Genomic DNA, 19131 nt, shown 5'->3' with positions numbered 1-19131 from the left:
TAACATGACTGGCTATTCAAACTCAAAGTTGCTTCACTAGCTTCTGAGACTGCCTGAAAGTAGTGAGGTCAATTTCAAGGCATCCAACATCTCTATTCCTTCTGTGAACGAGACAATAAGAAATGTCCATGACCAGAGCACAAGTGACAGGTAAAGCTGCCTAAGTTGCCTGATTGGTTAACTCACTTTTGTAGGTATTAAATTACAAATGCAAACAAGAGCTTCTGATTGGCTTTCTGCACATTCAATAATTCATCCGAATGTAGATAATGCTCTGCGTTTCATCCACTCACCTGATTCCCAATGCTCTGCCCTTCCATGCCTATCCTCAACGCCCAATGTTGCTGCCCCTACCTGCCCGATCATCACTCAGATGCCATTGTAAAGAATTTTATGGATTTAGAAAAGATTAGCAAAGACAAACGTGGGCCCACTGAAGGCAAAGACAGGAGAATTTATCAGGGGGAAGAAGGAAATGGCAGAGAAACTAAAACAAATATACTCACCAAGAAACTTACCAAGGCCCCTTCAACAGCACCTTCCAAACCTGCGACCTCTACCACCTAGAAGGACAAGGGCAGCAAATGCATGGGAACACCACCACCTGCAAGTTCCCTTCCAAGTCACACACCATCCTGACTTGGAACTATATCGCCGTTCCTTCACTGTTGCTGGGTCAAAATCCTGGAACTCCCTTCCTGACAGCACTGTGGGTGTACCTACACCCCAACGACTGCAGCGGTTCAGGAAGGCAGCTCACAACCACCTTGTCAAGGACAATTAGGTATCGGCAATAAATGCTGGCCTAGCCAGTGACGCCCATATCCTGTGAAAGAATTTAAAAAAAACTTTGTGTCTGGCTTCACAGAGGAAGATACAAAAAACCTCCCAGGAATACTAGAGAACCAAGGGACTAGTGAGAATGAGGAACTGGAAGTAAAAAAGTAAAAGAAAATTTGTAAAAAAGTAGTACTGGAGAAATTAATGGGACTGACTAAAGGACAAGATTGGCAGCTAAATGTTCCAGGATTTAGAAGCTTCAGGTGGGATAGAGGGGGATGTAAAAGGGATGGGGGAGTTGCATTACTTGTTAAGGAGAATATCACAGCTGTACTGCGGGAGGACACCTCGGAGAGGTCGTGCAGCGAGGCAAAATGGGTAGCGCTCAGGAATAGGAAGGGTGCAGTCACGATGTTGGGGGTTTTCTACAGGCCTTCCAACAGCCAGCGGGAGGTAGAGGAGCAGATATGTAGACAGATTTTGGAAAGATGTAAAGGTAACAGGGTTGTGGTGGGGGGTGATTTTAACTTCCCCAATATTGACTGGGACTCACTTAGTGCTAGGAGCTTGGATGGGGCAGAATTTGTTAGGAGCATCCAGGAGGGCTTCTTGAAACAATACGTAGATAGTCCAACTAGGGAAGGGGCCGTACTGGACCTGGTATTGGGGAATGAGCCCGGCCAGGTGGTCGAAGTTTCAGTAGGGGAGCATTTTGGGAACAGTGACCATAATTCCATAAGTTTTAAGGTACTTGTGGATAAGGATAAGAGTAGTCCTCGGGTGAAGGTGCTAAATTGGGGGAAGGCTAATTATAACAATATTAGGCAGGAACTGAAGAATTTAGATTGGGGGCGGCTGTTTGAGGGTAAATCAACATCTGATATGTGGGAGTCTTTCAAATGTCAGTTGATTAGAATCCAGGACCAGCAGGTTCCGGTGAGGAAGAAGGATAAGTTTGGCAAGTTTCGGGAACCTTGGATAACGAGGGATATTGTGAGCCTCGTCAAAAAGAAAAAGGAAGTATTCGTAAGGGCTGGAAGGCTAGGAACAGACAAATCCCTTGAGGAATATAAAGTCAGTAGGAAGGAACTTAAGTAAAAAGTCAGGAAGGCTAAAAGGGGTCATGAAAAGTCATTGGCAAACAGGATTAAGCAAAAACCCAAGGCTTTTTATACGTATATAAAGAGCAAGAGGGTAACTAGGGAAAGGGTTGGCCCACTCAAGGACAGAGAAGGGAATCTATGTGTAGAGCCAGAGGAAATGGGCGAGGTACTAAATGAGAACTTTGCATCAGTATTCACCAAAGAGAAGGACTTGGTGGATGATGAGCCTAGCGAAGGGAGTGTCGATAGTCTCAGTCATCTCATTATCAAAAAGGAGGAGGTGTTGGGTGTCTTGCAAAGCATTAAAGTAGATAAGTCCCCAGGGCCTGATGGGATCTACCCCAGAATACTGAGGGAGGCAAGGGAAGAAATTGCTGGGGCCTTGACAGAAATCTTTGCATCCTCATTGGCTACAGGTGAGGTCCCAGAGGACTGGAGAATAGCCAATGTTGTTCCTTTGTTTAAGAACGGGAGCAAGGATAATCCAGGAAATTATAGGCCAGTGAGCCTTACATCAGTGGTAGGGAAACTATTAGAGAGGATTCTTCGGGACAGGATTTACTCCCATTTGGAAACAAACGAACTTATTAGCGAGAGGCAGCATGGTTTTGTGAAGGGGAGGTCGTGTCTCACTAACTTGATTGAGTTTTTTGAGGAAGTGACAAAGATGATTGATTGAGGAAGGGCAGTGGATGTTATCTATATGGACTTCAGTAAAGCCTTTGTCAAGGTCCCTCATGGCAGACTGGTACAAAAGGTGAAGTCACATGGGATCAGAGGTGAGCTGGCAAGATGGATACAGAACTGGCTCGGTCACAGAAGACAGAGGGTAGCAGTGGAAGGGTGCTTTTCTGAATGGAGGGATATGACTAGTGGTGTTCCGCAGGGATCAGTGCTGAGACCTTTGCTCTTTGTAGTATATATAAATGATTTGGAGGAAAATGTAGCTGGTCTGATTAGTAAGTTTGCGGACGACACAAAGGTTGGTGGAGTTGCGGATAGTGATGAGCATTGTCAGAGGATACAGCAGGATATAGATTGGTTGGAGAGTTGGGCGGAGAAATGGCAGATGGAGTTTAATCCGGTCAAATGTGAGGTAATGCATTTTGGAAGGTCTAATGCAGATGGGAAGTATACAGTAAGTGGCAGAACCCTTAGGAGTATTGACAGGCAGAGAGATCTGGACGTAGAGATCCACAGGTCACTGAAAGAGGCAACGCAGGTGGATAAGGTAGTCAAGAAGGCATACGGCATGCTTGCCTTCATCGGTCGGGGCAAAGAGTATAAAAATTGGCAAGTCATGCTGCAGCTGTACAGAACCTTAGTTAGGCCACACTTAGAATATTGCGTGCCATTCTGGTCGCTACACTACCAGAAGAACGTGGTGGCTTTGGAGAGGGTACAGACGAGGTTTACCAGGATGTTGCCTGGTCTGGAGGGCATTAGCTTTGAGGAGAGGTTGGATAATCTCGGATTGTTTTCACTGGAACGACGGAGGTGGAGGGGCGACATGATAGAGGTTTACAAAGTTATGAGCGGCATGGACAGAGTGGATAGTCAGAAGCTTTTTCCCAGGGTGGAAGAGTCAGTTACTAGGGGACATAGGTTTAAGGTGCGAGGGGCAAAGTTTAGAGGGGATGTGCGAGGCAAGTTCTTTACACAGAGGGTGGTGAGTGCTTGGAACCTGCTGCCGGGGGAGGTGGTGGAAGCAGGTACGATAGCGACGTTTAAGAGGCATCTTGACAAATACATGAATAGGATGGGAATAGAGGGATATGATCCCCGGAAGTGCAGAAGGTTTTAGTTTAGGCAGGCATCAAGATTGGCGCAGGCTTGGACGGCCGAATGGCCTGTTCCTGTGCTGTACTGTTCTTTGTTCTTTGAATGTTGATAAATCCCCTGGACCTGATGATCTACACCTCAGAGTGTTGAAAGAGGTGGCTGTAGAGATAGTGGATGCATTGGTGATCATCTTTTATAATTCGATAAATTCTGGAATGCTTCCTGCAGATTGATAGGTAGCAAATGTAACCCCACTATTTAAGGAAGGAGGGAGAGAGACAACGGGGAACTACAGACCTATTAGCCTGATATCAGTCATAGGGAAAGTGCTAGAATCTATTGTAAAGGATGTGATCAATGGACACTTGGAAAATAATGGTATGATTGGGCAGAATCAACACGGATTTATGAACGGGAAATCATGTTTGAAAAGCACGTTGGGAGTTTCTTGAGAATGTAACGAGCAGAATAGACATGGGGAGACCAGTGGATGTGGTGTATTTGGATTTTCAGAAGGCTTTTGATAGGGTCCCACACTGGAGGTTAGTAAACAAAACTAGAGCACATGGGACTGGGGTAATGTAATGGCATGGACTGAGAATTGGTTAACGGACAGAAAACAGAGAGTAGGAATAAACTCAGGTTGGCAGGCTGTGACGAGTGGTGTATCACAAGGATCAGCGCTTGGGCCCCAGTTATTCATAATATATGCCCAGATTTGGATGTGGATACCAAATGCAATATTTCCAAGTTTGCTGATGACACAAAACTAGGTGGGAATGTGAATTGTGAGGAGGATGCAAAGAGGCTTCGGGGAGATTTGGAGAGGCTAAGCGAGTGGGCAAAAATTTGGCAGATGGAATATAATGTAGAAAAATGTGAAGTTATCCACTTTGGTAGGAAAAACAGAAATGCAGAGAATTTCTTAAATGGTGAGAGATTGGGAAGTGTTGATGTGCAAAGGGACCTGGATGTCCTTATTCATAAGTCACTGAATGCTAACTTGCAGGTGCAGCAAGCAGTTAGGAACGCAAATGGCATGTAGGCCTTTATTGCAAGAGAATTTCAGTGCAGGAGTAATGAAGTTTTGCTGCAAATATATACAGCCTTGGTGAGACCGCACCTGGAGTATTTTGTGCAGTTTAGAACTCCGTACTTAAGGAAGGATATACTTTCCATAAAGGGAGTGCAACAAAGGTTCACCAGACTGATCCCTGGGACGGCGGGCTTGTCCTATGAGGAGAGATTGAGGAGATTGGGCCTGTATTCTCTCGAGTTTAGAAGAATGAGAGGTGATCTTATTGAAGCATACAAAATCCTTGCAGGGCTCAACAGGTTATATGCAGGATGTTTCCCCTGGCTGGGTATCTAGAACCAGGGACATAGTCTCAGAATAAGAGGTAGGCCATTTAGGAGGAATTTCTTCACCACATGGTGGTGAATCTTTGGAAATCTCTACCCTAGAGGGCTATGGATGCTCAGTCGCCGAGTATATTCAAGAAGAGATCAATAGATTTCTTGATATTAAAGATATCGAAGTATATGTGGATACTGCGGGGAAATGGTGTTGAGGTAGAAGATCAGCCATGATCAAGACCCTGGGGCCTTAACAGATATCTTTGCAGCATCCTTAAACACGGGTGAGGTCCCGGAGGACTGGAGAATTGCTAATGTTGTCCCCTTGTTTAAGAAGGGTAGCAGGGATAATCCAGGTAATTATAGACCGGTGAGCCTGACGTCAGTGGTAGGGAAGCTGCTGGAGAAGATACTGAGGGATAGGATCTATTCCCATTTGGAAGAAAATGGGCTTATCAGTGATAGGCAACATGGTTTTGTGCAGGGAAGGTCATGTCTTACCAACTTAATAGAATTCTTTGAGGAAGTGACAAAGTTGATTGATGAGGGAAGGGCTGTCGATGTCATATACATGGACTTCAGTAAGGCGTTTGATAAGGTTCCCCATGGCAGGCTGATGGAGAAAGTGAAGGCGCATGGGGTCCAAGGTGTACTCGCTAGATGGATAAAGAACTGGCTGGGCAACAGGAGACAGAGAGTAGCAGTAGAAGGGAGTTTCTCAAAATGGAGACGTGTGACCAGTGGTGTTCCACAGGGATCCGTGCTGGGACCACTGTTGTTTGTGATATACATTAATGATTTGGAGGAAAGTATAGGTGGACTGATTAGCAAGTTTGCAGACGACACTAAGATTGGTGGAGTAGCAGATAGTGAAGGGGACTGTCAGAGAATACAGCAGAATATAGATAGATTGGAGAGTTGGGCAGAGAAATGGCAGATGGAGTTCAATCAGGGCAAATGCGAGGTGATGCATTTTGGAAGATCCAATTCAAGAGTGAACTATACAGTAAATGGAAAAGTCCTGGGGAAAATTGATGTCCAGAGAGATTTGGGTGTTCAGGTCCACTGTTCCCTGAAGGTGGCAACGCAGGTAAATAGAGTGGTCAAGAAGGCATACGGCATGCTTTCCTTCATCGGACGGGGTATTGAGTACAAGAGTTGGCAGGTCATGTTACAGTTGTATAGGACTTTGGTTTGGCCACATTTGGAATACTGCGTGCAGTTCTGGTCGCCACATTACCAAAAGGATGTGGATGCTTTGGAGAGGGTGCAGAGGAGGTTCACCAGGATGTTGCCTGGTATGGAGGGCGCTAGCTATGAAGAGAGGTTGAGTAGATTAGGATTATTTTCATTAGAAAGACGGAGGTTGAGGGGGGACCTGATTGAGGTGTACAAAATCATGAGAGGTATAGACAGGGTGGATAGCAAGAGGCTTTTTCCCAGAGTGGGGGATTCAATTACTAGAGGACACGAGTTCAAAGTGAAAGGGGAAAAGTTTAGGGGGGATATGCGTGGAAAGTTCTTTACGCAGAGGGTGGTGGGTGCCTGGAACGCGTTGCCAGCGGAGGTGGTAGATGCGGGCACGATGGCGTCTTTTAAGATGTATCTAGACAGATACATGAATGGGCAGGAAGAAAAGAGATACAGACCCTTAGAAAATAGGCGACATGTTTAGACAGAGGATCTGGATCGGCGCAGGCTTGGAGGGCCGAAGGGCCTGTTCCTGTGCTGTAATTTTCTTTGTTCTTTGTTCAAGTTGAATGGCAGAGCAGGCTCGAGGGCACGAAAGGCCTACTCCTGTTCCTATTTCCTATGGATGATCTCTTTTGTTCATATACTGTGCAAGTTTGAGTATTATGTTACTTCAGTGTATTGTTATATTGGTTTGACCAAGTAGCTTTAACTGTATGCATTAATCTGATGATTTTATTTTCCATTATTGTAAGTGAGACAGAAAGTGCTCGTCATCCAAGATTATCTCCAGTGAGTGATATACCATGACGAGCAGTTAATAGTTAATTTTAGGCTCACCTTTCAATAGCCATCAATCAGAAAGATGCAAGTTTCAGTTCTTCAGAGATTCAGCTTGCTTATGGAAACTGTCTTCCAACTGTGTACATGAGATTAAGCATTGGAGAAAAGCCTGTCACAAGCTATTCTCAAATCTTGCTTGGTTGCCATGGGGAGGGTGGCAGGATAAGAAAGGTAAAAATACATTTCTCAAACATATTTCTTGAGAAGCTAACGGGCAGAATCCTAAAAGAGGAGACTATACACAGAGTATAGATGGGACATGCTCAGTGGGATGAATACTCTTTCATTGCTCGATGTTTTCTTAAGCACTTGTTCATTTACTTCAGAGACTTGATTATGTTCATTTCTATTCTAATTTTGGCACAAGTTCATGTGTCATTAGGAGTTGTAAAAGAATGGACTCAGAATTTGGACTAAGTCCAAGTGAGTGAGAGAAATTGGCAATAGTATTGAATTTATTTATTTTTCCCACATTTCTCCCTTTCTCTCCGGATCCCTGTTGGGAAACATAGCCCAGGTATGGACTTAGCCAACATACTGGATAATTTGTAGGTGGTGCTCTCAATCTGCTCTAAAGTAAAAATGAGCAGCTGTGTTATGCTGCATAAGTGCTTCCATAATTTCAGTGTGTTATTGAACTAATAGTTCTGAAGCCACAAGCGCATGTTTGTGTCAGCCATTTAAAATTTAAGCATTTGCAGCCTGGAATAAGGAATCCTTAGCATGACAAAAGCTAATAGAGTGTGTTATGAAATCAGTTCTTTTTCTCACGGTCACAACAGACCACCAGTTTTGCTTTTGGTTCTCAGGCTATCAACAAATATTCATTATAAGTACACTAACTCCCACAGCTACCGCGACTACACTTCCTTACACTCTGCTTCCTGTAAGGACTCCATTCCATTTTCCCAGTTTCTCTGTCTCTGTCACAGCCGTTCTGATGCTGCAACCTTCCACACCTGCGCTTCCGATATGTCTTCCATTTTCCTCAACCAAGGATTTCCCCTCCCACTGTGGTTGACAGGGCCCTCGATCGTGTCTCATCCATTTCCCACACTTCTGTTCTCACCCCTTCCTCTCCTTTCCAGGACCACCACAGGGCTCCCCTTGTCCTCACCTTCCACTCCACCAGCCTCCGTATTCAACGGATCATCCTCCACCATTTCTGCCACTTCCAGCGTGATGCCACCACCTAACACATCTTGCCCTCCTTCCCCTCTCAGCATTCCGAAGGGACCGTTCCCTCCGCAACACCCTGGTCCACTCCTCTATCACAACGAACATACGCGCCCCTTCCCACGACACCTTTCCATGCAAGCACAGGAGACGAGACATCTTCCCTTTTACCTCCCCTCTCCTCATGGTCCAAGGCCCCAAAATACTCCTTCCAGGTGAAAAAGCAACTTACATATACTTCTTTCAATTTGGTCTACTGTATTTGTTGCTTGCAATGTGGTCTGCTCTATACTGAGGTGACCAAACACAGATTGGGTGACCACTTTGCGGAATACCTCCATTCAGTCCATAAGCATGACCCCAAGCTTCTAGTCGCCTATCATTTTAATTCTCCACCTTGCTCTCACGCTGACATCTCTGTCCTCAGCCTCCTGCAGTGCTCCAATGTAGCTCAACAAAAGCTTGAGGAACAGCATCTCATCTTTCGATTAGACATTTTGCAGCCTTCTGGACTCAAGATTGAGTTCAACAATTTCCGACCATAATCTCTGGTCTTCATTTTGTTTCCTTTTTCTTGCATGTTTTGGTCTTAATCTTGTTTTTCTCTTGTTTTTGCTTTTGGATGGCAGCTGTTCATTATTCTGCCATTCACACCTCCTCGGGAGACATCTTTTGTCTCTTTACTTGTCCTATTACTACTACCTTTGGCTCTGCCCCACCCATGCTTTTGTCATTTAATCTCTCCCGTTTTCTGCCTATCACTGGAAGCAGGTGGGGGGGGGGGGGGGGGGGGGGTTCTGGGGAGGGAGGTGGGAATTAAAATCGACTGGGAGGCGGGGGGGGGGTGGGTGGGGTGGGTAGTGCTGTTCCCATCGCCTAGCTGCCCCTGCTGCCATTTTAACAGCATTGGGGAAGGCTGAAATCAAACAAGACAATTGAGGCCCTTAAGTGGACAATTAATTGCCACATAAGAGTCTCCTCCTGCCGCCGCTGGTAACTGGGCACTACATCGGTTGAGGAGGCCTGGGTGGGGGTGGGTGGGGGGCTCTTGATCGGCCACCCTGTGCCCCACGGAGGGCCCCCCCAGCAACACAAGCTTCCTCACTGGAGCTCCTCTCCCCGCCCTCCTGAACGACCCTCACCCCGCTCACCAGGGCCCAACAACCGTCCCCACTGAGGTCCAAAACCCCACTTACATTTTTCAAGGCCAGCATCCATGCTACTCCTTACGCTGTGTGCAGTCCCAGCAGTGGCCTCCACTCCCGGTGGCACTACTGGGACAGAAGAGCTGCTGGCCTGCTGATTGGTTGGCACCTCATGAAGGCGAGACTTACTGCCTCAGAGGAGCAGAAGTCACAAGAATACAAAGAATAGAGGCAGGAGTAGCTCATTCAGCCTTGCAAGCCGGCTCCACCACTCAATGAGATTGTGGCTAATCTTGTACTTCAACACCACTTTCTTGCACTATCCCCGTATCCTTTGCTGTTTTTAATGTGTAGAAATCTATCGATCTCTGTCCTGAACAAACTCAATGACTGAGCCTCCTCAGCCCTCTGGGTCAGAGAATTCCAAAGATTCACCAGCCTCTGCGTGAAGAAATTTTTCCTCATCTCAGTCCTAAATGGCCTGCCCTTTATTCTGAGACTGTATCCCCTGGTTCTGGACTCCCCAGCCAGTGGAAACTTGCGAGCCGGCTCCACCACTCCTTCATCAACCCTGTCAAGCCCTGCAAGAATTTTGTATGTTTGAATGAGATCATCTCTCATTCTTCTAAACTCCAGAGAATAAAGGCCCAATCTATTTAATCTTTCCTCCTAGGACAATCCCCCCATCCCAAGAATTAGTTTGGTGAACCTTCATTGCACTCCCTCTATGGCAAGTATATCTTTCCTTAGGTAAGGAGACCAAAACTGCATACAATATTCCAGGTGTGATCTTAGCAAGATTCTATATAATTGCAGTAAGACATCTTTACTGCTACACTCAAATCCTCTTGTAATAAAGGCCAATATACCATTTGCCTTCTTAAATGCTTGTTATACCTGCATGTTAGCATTCAGTGATGCATGAACAAGGACACCCAAGTCCCTTTGAAATTCAACACTTCCCAGCCTCTCACCATTTAAGAAATACTCTGTATTTCTGTTTTTCCTACCAAAGTGGATAACCTCACATTTCTCCACATTGTATTCCATCTGCCAAATTTTTGCCTACTCACTTAGCCTCTCCAGATCCGCTTGAAGTGTCTTTGCATCCATCTTACAATTTACATTCCAACCTAGTTTTGTGTCATCAGCAAACCTGTAAATATTACATTTAATCCCCACATCCAAATCATTGGTATGGATTGTGAATAACTGGGGCCCAAGCACTGATCCCACTAGTCACAGTCTGCCAATCCAAAAATGTCCCATTTATTCCTACTCTCTGTTTTCTGTCCGTTAGCCAGCTCTCAATCCATGCCAGAATATGCCCCCCAGTCCCACGTGCTCTAATTTTGTTTACTAACCTCTTGTGTAGGACCTTATCAAAAGCTTTCTGAAAATCTAAATATACCACATCCACCGGTTCCCCCTTATCTATTCTTCTAGTTATATTCTCAAAAAACTCCAACAGGATTGTTAAACATGATTTCCTTTTCATAAATCCATACTGACTCTGCGCAATCATACCATTATTTTCTATGTCCTGTTATCATATCCTTTGTTATAGATTCTAGTGTTTTCCCTACGACTGATGTTAGGTTAACAGGCCTGTAGTTCCCTGTTTTCTCTTTCCCTCCTTTCTTAAATTAAATTTACCACCTTCCAATCTGCAGGAACCATTCCAGAGTCTATAGAATTTTGAAAGATGACCTCCAATGCATCTACTATCTCTACAGCCACCTATTTCAACACTCTGGGATGTAGATCATCAGGTCCAGGGATTAATCTACTTTTAAGACCCTTTAATTTCTCGATTAATTTTTTAAACAAATATTAATATCTTGCAGTTCCTCGTTTACACTAGTCCCTTGATTCTCCATTACTTCTGGAAGGTTTTTAATATTTTCCTCCGTGAAGAGACACAAAATATTTGTTTCGTTTCTCTATCATTTCCTTATTCTCCACGATAAATTCTCCTGACTCCTCCTGTAATGGACGCACATTTGTCTTTGCTAATCTATTCCTCTTTACTACTTATAGAAGCTTTTGCTGTCTGCTTTTTATGTTTCTCGTATTCTATTTTCCCTTTCTTAATCTTTTTCTCGGTCCTCCTTTGCAGAATTCTGAGATGCTCCCAATCCCCAGGCTTACCATTTTTTCTGGCAAATTTATACACCTCTTCCTTTGCTCTAATACAATCCTTGATTTCTTTAGTTAGCCACGGTTGGAACACTTTCCTTGCTGGGTTTTTGTACATTAAAGGAATATATTTCTGTTGTAAACTATGTATTCGTTCTTTAAACATTAGCCATAGCCTGTCTACCTTTTTACCTTTTAACCTAGTTTCCCAATCTACCACAGCTAATTTGCCCCTCATACCTTTATAGTTTCCTTTGCTTAGATTTAAGACCCTAGTTTCTGATTGAACTACATCACTTTCAAACTTAATGTAAAATTTTATCATATTACGGTCACTCTTTCCTAAAGGCTGCTTTACAACAAGATTATTAATTAGCCTTTTTCATTGCACAATACTAGATCTAAAATACCCCGTTATCTAGTTGGTTCCTTAACGTACTGCTCCAGAAAACCATCACGCATACATTCCAAGAATTCGTCCTCCACAACATTAGTATTAATAAAGTTTACCCAGTCTATATGTAGATTGAAATCCCCCATGATTAATGTATTACCCTTGTACTTGCACCTCTAATTTCCTGATTTATACCATGATTTACATTCCCACTGCTGTTTGGTGGCCTATAAACAACTCCCAGCAATGTTTTCTACCCTTGCTGTTTCTTAGTTTCACCCAAACTGATTCTATGTCTTAATCTTTAGAACTAAGGTCATCTCTCACTACAGTACTAATGCTCTCTTTAGTCCACAGAGCTAACCCACCACCTTTTCCCAGCTTCCTGAATGTCACATACCATTGGATATTCAGGTCCCAGCTTTGGCTTCCTTATAGCTCTGAAATGGTTATCAAGTCACACATAAGAATTTCTACTTGAGCGAATGTTTTATTCTAAGTCCCTCCTGAGGCCAATTAAGGGCCTGGGCCACGCAAAATTGCTGCATGGTTTCCAGGCCCAGCGGAGGCGGGCAGGACCGCTGCCACCACGTTATCACTATTTTTCCCTCCAGAGATGGAGCCAGACAGTTGAATTTTTCCAGCATTTTCAGTTTTAATTTCAGATTTCCAACATCTGCAGTATTTTACTTCTGTTTTTGGTTCTGCTTGTCTCAAATACACAAGCCTAGCACGTTGCACTGAAGAAAGCAATTAAAGGATATGACAACACAACATGAATTACACAACCTTAAAAAAAAAATGATAATATAATAGCAAAAATATTACTCTGTTTCATACAGAAGCTTTTCTTAAAAATTTAAAGGATGGTAAATTCACATTACTTCTTTCATGATTGTACTTTAAACTGTAGCAGAAAACATTTTTGCAAGAAAAGTAGTTTGATTTGAATATACTTATCGGCATGCAATGTTAATAGCTCTGTATATATCTGTATCTACAGCTCTCTACATGAGAGCTATTCTTTACAGTAATCTGGGGAAAAAGGTGGACGGACACAGCATAATAATCAATATCATTGCCAGCCATGCATTTTAAATATCTAAAAAAACTGCTTGCATTTCCAGTGATGAAGCCAAGCTGCATCTATGGGATTTGATTATTCATTTTCAAATTGTGCTTTGGATATTATCTAAAATGATTGTACAATAATGTGGAATAATTTACCACAATTTAAGAAAAACTGAAGTACACGGAACACATCATAGAAATGCAATGAGATACTGCTCCATATTTAAACTGGCACCAATTGTATCTCCTTTCTCCATTACTACCTCCTTGCTACTGTTGAGGGGCAATCATTTTTTGCACCCTTAAGGGAAGTGCACTTATTTATTGTGTTTCAGAGCGTTACTATTTAGAATGCAGGTTACTTTACAGGAAAGTTCAAGATTCAGAGAGAATCTGAAAGCTAAACACTCAGCATTAAAGCAATTTCTCTCCTTGTTTGCAGAACTAAATCAAAGATATTATGTTGGCAGCAAACCATTGGGCTCTTGAGTCCATAATGCCTTAGGATTATAAGAGGAGTTCTTCACATTTGATTCTTTGTTTCTTCATCTCGGGATGTGGGCGCCACTGTTAAGGCTGGCATTTTTTGCCCATCCCTGGTTATCATTGAAAAGGTGGCAATAGACTTCCGTCTCAAACCGCTGCAGTCCACGTGGTGAAGATGCTCCCACAAACAGCAATATATGTCCAAGTCAGGATGGTGTGTGACGTGGAGCGGAACTTGGAGGTGATGGTGTTCTCATGCAGCTGCTGCCCTTGTCCTTTCAAGTGATAAGAGGTTTGGGAAGTGTTGCCCAGAAGGCCTTGGTGAGTTGCTGCAGTGCATCCTGCTGATAGTGCACACTGCAGCCATGGTACATCATTGGGGGACAGAGTGGATGCTTAAGCCAGTGTATGAATTGCCAATCAAATGGATTACTTTGGATTCTTATAGAGATCCTTGAGTGTTGTTGTAGCTGCACCCATCCATGAAAGGATGGATGATCAAAGTTTGTATGCTAACAGAATGCAGTGAAAATCAAATGTTTCTCTCAAAGTCAAGTATGGTGGGATAAGTGACCTATTCTACAAGCCTACAGGAGGCCAACTGTAGAGCTTCCTCGTTACTTGCTCGACTAGGAAATTACAGTTAAATCTAAAACTGAAAGCCAGGGTCTAAGATATAGATTGTTATATAATGGATGTAAAATCCCAATGAAATCAATGCACAGTATTTATTCATAAAATGCAGCAATGGCATTATGAATGCCTTTAGTGTCCTCCTTTTAATGTCACTGCACAAGTGCTCATTTGCTCATTTGAGACAAAACCCAGAAGCAACAAAAAATAAAACCTATTTCCATAAAGACATACATCTCAAGAGCTGAGGGGCGGCTCTAATGACTGTCCAACACAGTGGTAGGACAGAGGATTGTATTTCACACACTTCTGCTAACCTCTATTGCAACATCAGTGGCAGGGACCAACAGCCTGCCAGCTATTTCCCCAAAGGGGAAGATCAGAAGACATTAGTTTAGAACTTGCTCTTCCTGCAACTCCTAATGGCCCTGTTGCAGCACTGTCAACCCTAGTTTTAAATCAATGCTCAAATCTAGCAGAAGCACAATGCCAGAAAAGCTAACATCAACTGTCTCATGCTCACTCTCTTATTTTGACAATTCTAATGAGTTTGGCCAGGTGCAGACAAATGTCTACTAATCACGCCACAACGATGGAGAAATGTATGTTTTTTTTAGTAAGCTAAGCTAATATAAGACAAATGGTTATCCTCAGCCCAAGCTATCTAGGGAGCTTGTGACATCTTCTGAGCCGATACTCGCTGTGAGAGGACACACTGTTATTTTTATTTTTTATTTTAGAGATACAGCACTGAAACAGGCCCTTCGGCCCACCGAGTCTGTGCCGACCAACAACCACCCATTTATACAAACCCTGCAGTAATCCCATATTCCCTACCACCTACCTACACTAGGGGCAATTTACACTGGCCAATTTACCTATCAACCTGCAAGTCTTTGGCTGTGGGAGGAAACCGGAGCACCCGGCGAAAACCCACACAGTCACAGGGAGAACTTGCAAACTCCACACAGGCAGTACCCAGAATCGAACCCGGGTCCCTGGAGCTGTGAGGCTGCAGTGTTAACCACTGCGCCACTGTGCTGAATGCTCAAGTGTGGCTCCTGATGAATTAAACAGAACCTGAGAAAATGAGCACAGTAACTTTACTAACAGAAGGACAGGATGGAAAGGATGGGGTTACCATGGCAAAACAGAAGTGGAGTTGAAAACTGATAAAAGCACACTGCCAGGGCAGTGGTGGCGTAGTGGTAATGTCACTGGACCAATAATCCAGATGCCTACGCTAATGCTCTGGGGACACAGGTTCAAATCCCACCATGGTGAAATTTGAATTAACTTCAATGATCTAGAATAATAATCTAATGGTGACCATGAAACTGTTGTTAAAAACCTGCCTGGTTCAGGCTGCAGTCCTTACCTGGTCTGGCCTACATGTGACTCCAGTCCTACAGCAATGTGGTTGACTATTAAATGCCTATAGTGGGCAGTAAATGCAGCCAGTGACACCCATGAATGAATTTTAAAAAAATTTCCATGGCTATAGGGCATACAAGATGCTATCTACTAACCCCATCCAAGACAAAGAAAACGCTTCCGAATGATTCGATTTCTCAATCTTCCTGTGACAGCCATGTATGACTGCCAGGCCTCTGTCAGCACCCAGCAGAATGATGACAGGAAGAAGAAATGCAGAAACGCTGCCACAAGGGTGCAGATCACCTGTGAAAAAAGTAAAGGAACACTGATTAGTAAAGTTCTTAACCGACGCATTAAAATTACTGTGTGCTAATGATGGTAACGCTTAGCAAGGTTAGCCCTGACTTGATCCTTCAGACATTAATTAACCTGCTGTGCAATTCTTACATTTTCAGTTATTTCATAAGTATTCATTTATTTTAAAATCACAAAAAGATGTCCCCCACTAAAGCATCTCCCTGCTCACTGTGCAGACCCTATTAAAGCCACACCTTTAAAAGAATCTGCACCTTTGTTCAGTACCAACTCAGGCCTCTTCTACAGCAGGATCAGTTTCCACTGAAACCCACTTACAGAAAGATCTAGTTAAATTCCCATTAAAGTTCTCCATACTGAGTTTTCTGCCAGTGTGCAGTCCCTGCGTAAAACCTCATACATATAATGTTCAGTCCCTCGTAAACTCTCCATTCAGAAAGGTCTGCTAACTGCCTAATTCCCAATAAACCCTCATTTACAGATATCATTGTGCAGCTTCTATTCAAGTCCTATGTACAGAGTCCCCACTTGAGCTTTCCATGAAGAAAGACACGCTCAATGCTCAATTCCTACCAAAGCCCTTGTACAGAATATTTTTCATTGCACTGTTGCTACTTAAACCCCTGAAACTGAAGGATCTGCTCATTGCCGAGTCCTCCCTACTCATTTCCCACTCAATCCCATGGCACAGGATACATCATTGCTAAGTTTCTATGAATAGTCCTCATGCACAGAAAGCACTGATTGCTATTCAATTCCCACCAAAGCACTACAAGGGTGATTTTTATTTCAGAGTGTCTCCTGACAACGCAGAGCATGCGCAGAGCGATCGCTGATGTCATCTGTGTGTCTGAACATTTGCCAGCTTGTCAGTATGAAACCATACATGCACGCGGCGACGTCGTTGTAGAATGACATCCAAGTGTTGCCTCACCCCTCAATGGCTGCAATCACCACCTCCATCCCCCACAACAGTACCCCGGTCCCTCCCGTAATCGCCACTCGTCTGCCCCACCCCTTCCTGCACGCCAGTCCAGACTCTTCGCCCCTCCTTCCCACCGCTCCCCCCCGCCCTGTCACTCACATTCCGTTCTTTCCCCCCAGCGCAGCCAGTTCTCTGGGCGGCATGGTGGGGAGCAAGCAGCAGGAATGACAAGCAGACGAGTGCGGGAGAGACCGCCTGATGAGTGGCGAGCAGGCTGGAGCAGTGGATTGCTGCGGCAAGCAGGCGGGAGTGGTGAGCAGTCGGGAGCAGCAGGATGGAGCAGCAAGCAGGCTGGAGAGAATGGCGGATGGAGTGGAGAGCAGGCGGGAGTGGGAATGAGTGGCGAGCAGGCGGGAGCAGGATGGAACAGCAAGCAGGCGTGAGCAGGATGGATCAGCAAGCAGGCGGGAGCGGCGTAATGGAGCGCTGAGCAGGCGGGATTGGCAGAATGGAGCGCCGAGCAGGCGGGAGCGGCGGGATGGAGTGGCAAGCAAGCGGGAGTGGGATGGTGTGGCGAGCAGGCGGGAGCAGGATGGAGCAGTGAGCAGGTGGGTGCGGGATGGCGCAGGGAAGAGAAGCTGCGATTGCGGGAAGCAGTGGGAAACTGTTGGGGGGTGGGTGTGCAGACGGCAATCGTGGCCATTGAGGGGGTTTGGGTTCCATTTTTTTGATGCCAAATTAAGCAGCTCCATCTTTATTACTGGCAGCTGCCTGAGACGTCACAGTGAGGCTGCATGTGCGCATGTGCCAGAACTGTGCCACCTAATGGTTGCGTGGTGAGCAAAAGCAGCCTTTTTATTTTGGTGTATTTCGAAAGTATGTCAAACACTAGAATTTATTTCCTGTTGAAGAGAATTCTGAAACCTGATTCTCTTCAGAATTCTGAGAGCTGAACCAAATGTATTCTGAAGCTGCTTACTTCATGTGAGGAAGAAAGTTTGCCACACTGGCCCAATTTACAATTTCTTGTTTTAAGTCGGAATTAGCTTTCAACATTTCTCACTTTTGTCAGTACAACAGAATTTATGTCATACTCTGTGCCAGCACATCAACTAATGCAGTGAATTGGTTGCTTAACAAACAAAAGTTTAAGTCTTTGGTGGCAAATGTACAGGGACTAGATGCATTTGGGTCAATGTCATTTTGCAGCTGTGTGATAATAGGAGTTAATACTTTTCAATGGAACACTGTGTACAGCAATCTCTACAGTTAGCAGGTGCTGGCTCTAAGGGTATTGAAATGGCAGCAGCTATGCAAGTCTACAGAAGCATTCAGAGCAATTTCCTTTGAACAATTTCACAGCTACAATATAGATCAGCTTTAAATGCAGGAATTCCAGTACTGCCATACAAAATATTCTTGATTATAAAGTGTCCTTTATTACAAATGGCAATTACCACAAGATTGAATTGCTCTTGAGGGCTTGACTTTTCTGATAGGTACTTTTTAAAAAATTATGCTAATTCATTAAAATTGGCTCAGCAGAAGAAATTGCTCTGAATTGAGGCAATCTGTGATTTTTTAAAAAATGATCTTAGAAGAGGTTAAAGGGTCGGCACAACATCGTGGGCCGAAGGGCCTGTACTGTGCTGCACTGTTCTATGTTCTATGTTCTAACAATCTATTTGCAATGGGAAATGATGTACCCCACTGCATTGCTCCTGCAGGGCAATAAGGCAGATTTGTCCCGACAAATTTCCCGCATTGTCAGTTCCCAATTTCTCCCAGATCATCAGGTTGGGAAGAAGCAGAACAAAAGAAAGGAGTTTTCCACAGGTTGCCAAATAGACTGAACTGCAATCAAGTACCTCCTACCACTTGGAGGAACACTGGGAGCAAGTTACCTATCTGCCATTACAGTCAGAAATAAGTATTACAAGTTTAAAGTGCTGCTTAAGATTTTCTCTCAGGTGCTAAGTACCCTAATACATGATTGTTATGTCTTACATTTAGGGCTAGCCCCATATTTCCCAATATCTAACTATATGATAGCATAACCTTAGGGTATAACAATAATCTGAACTTGATATTTGTGTCTTTCGCACTTGTGCATCTTCAATCTTTTTGAAGGTGACTAACAAAACAAAATAATAAACACACTTTGCTTCCTCATTTCAGTGGTTTGTCAAACCAAGTAATTTGGCAAACTACCCACCTAAATTCTGCTTCTGAGTCTGGGACAAGGCGCCTAACACAATGAGCATCAGTGTTTACTGATTAGTGACATAGACAAACAAATTGATTATTAACAATCCTTCAGGAAAACAATTTTCATTAGCGTATGCATCATTTTCCATCTAGATAACTTTATTTTAAGAATACTTTTCTTTAAAAACCCAATTGGATAAAAAAATA

The 19131-nt window shown here is 44.0% G+C and overlaps 1 protein-coding gene across 11 annotated transcripts in view; it reads right to left on the bottom strand.

The window, feature by feature from the left end:
• The window catches only part of adgrb1a (adhesion G protein-coupled receptor B1a), a 684782-nt gene that overhangs the window by 124915 nt on the left and 540736 nt on the right, over positions 1 to 19131 (bottom strand). For all 11 annotated transcript variants that reach the window (XM_068031354.1, XM_068031357.1, XM_068031358.1 and 8 more), the window contains one exon: positions 15629 to 15779. In XM_068031354.1, coding sequence (XP_067887455.1) covers positions 15629 to 15779 — 151 coding nt within the window. The remainder of the gene's footprint in view (positions 1 to 15628; positions 15780 to 19131) is intronic.

Source organism: Heterodontus francisci, chromosome 5, assembly GCF_036365525.1.
Source record: "Heterodontus francisci isolate sHetFra1 chromosome 5, sHetFra1.hap1, whole genome shotgun sequence".
In the NCBI taxonomy this organism is placed as follows: domain Eukaryota; kingdom Metazoa; phylum Chordata; class Chondrichthyes; order Heterodontiformes; family Heterodontidae; genus Heterodontus; species Heterodontus francisci.
This window is presented reverse-complemented; position numbering and strand designations above follow the sequence as displayed.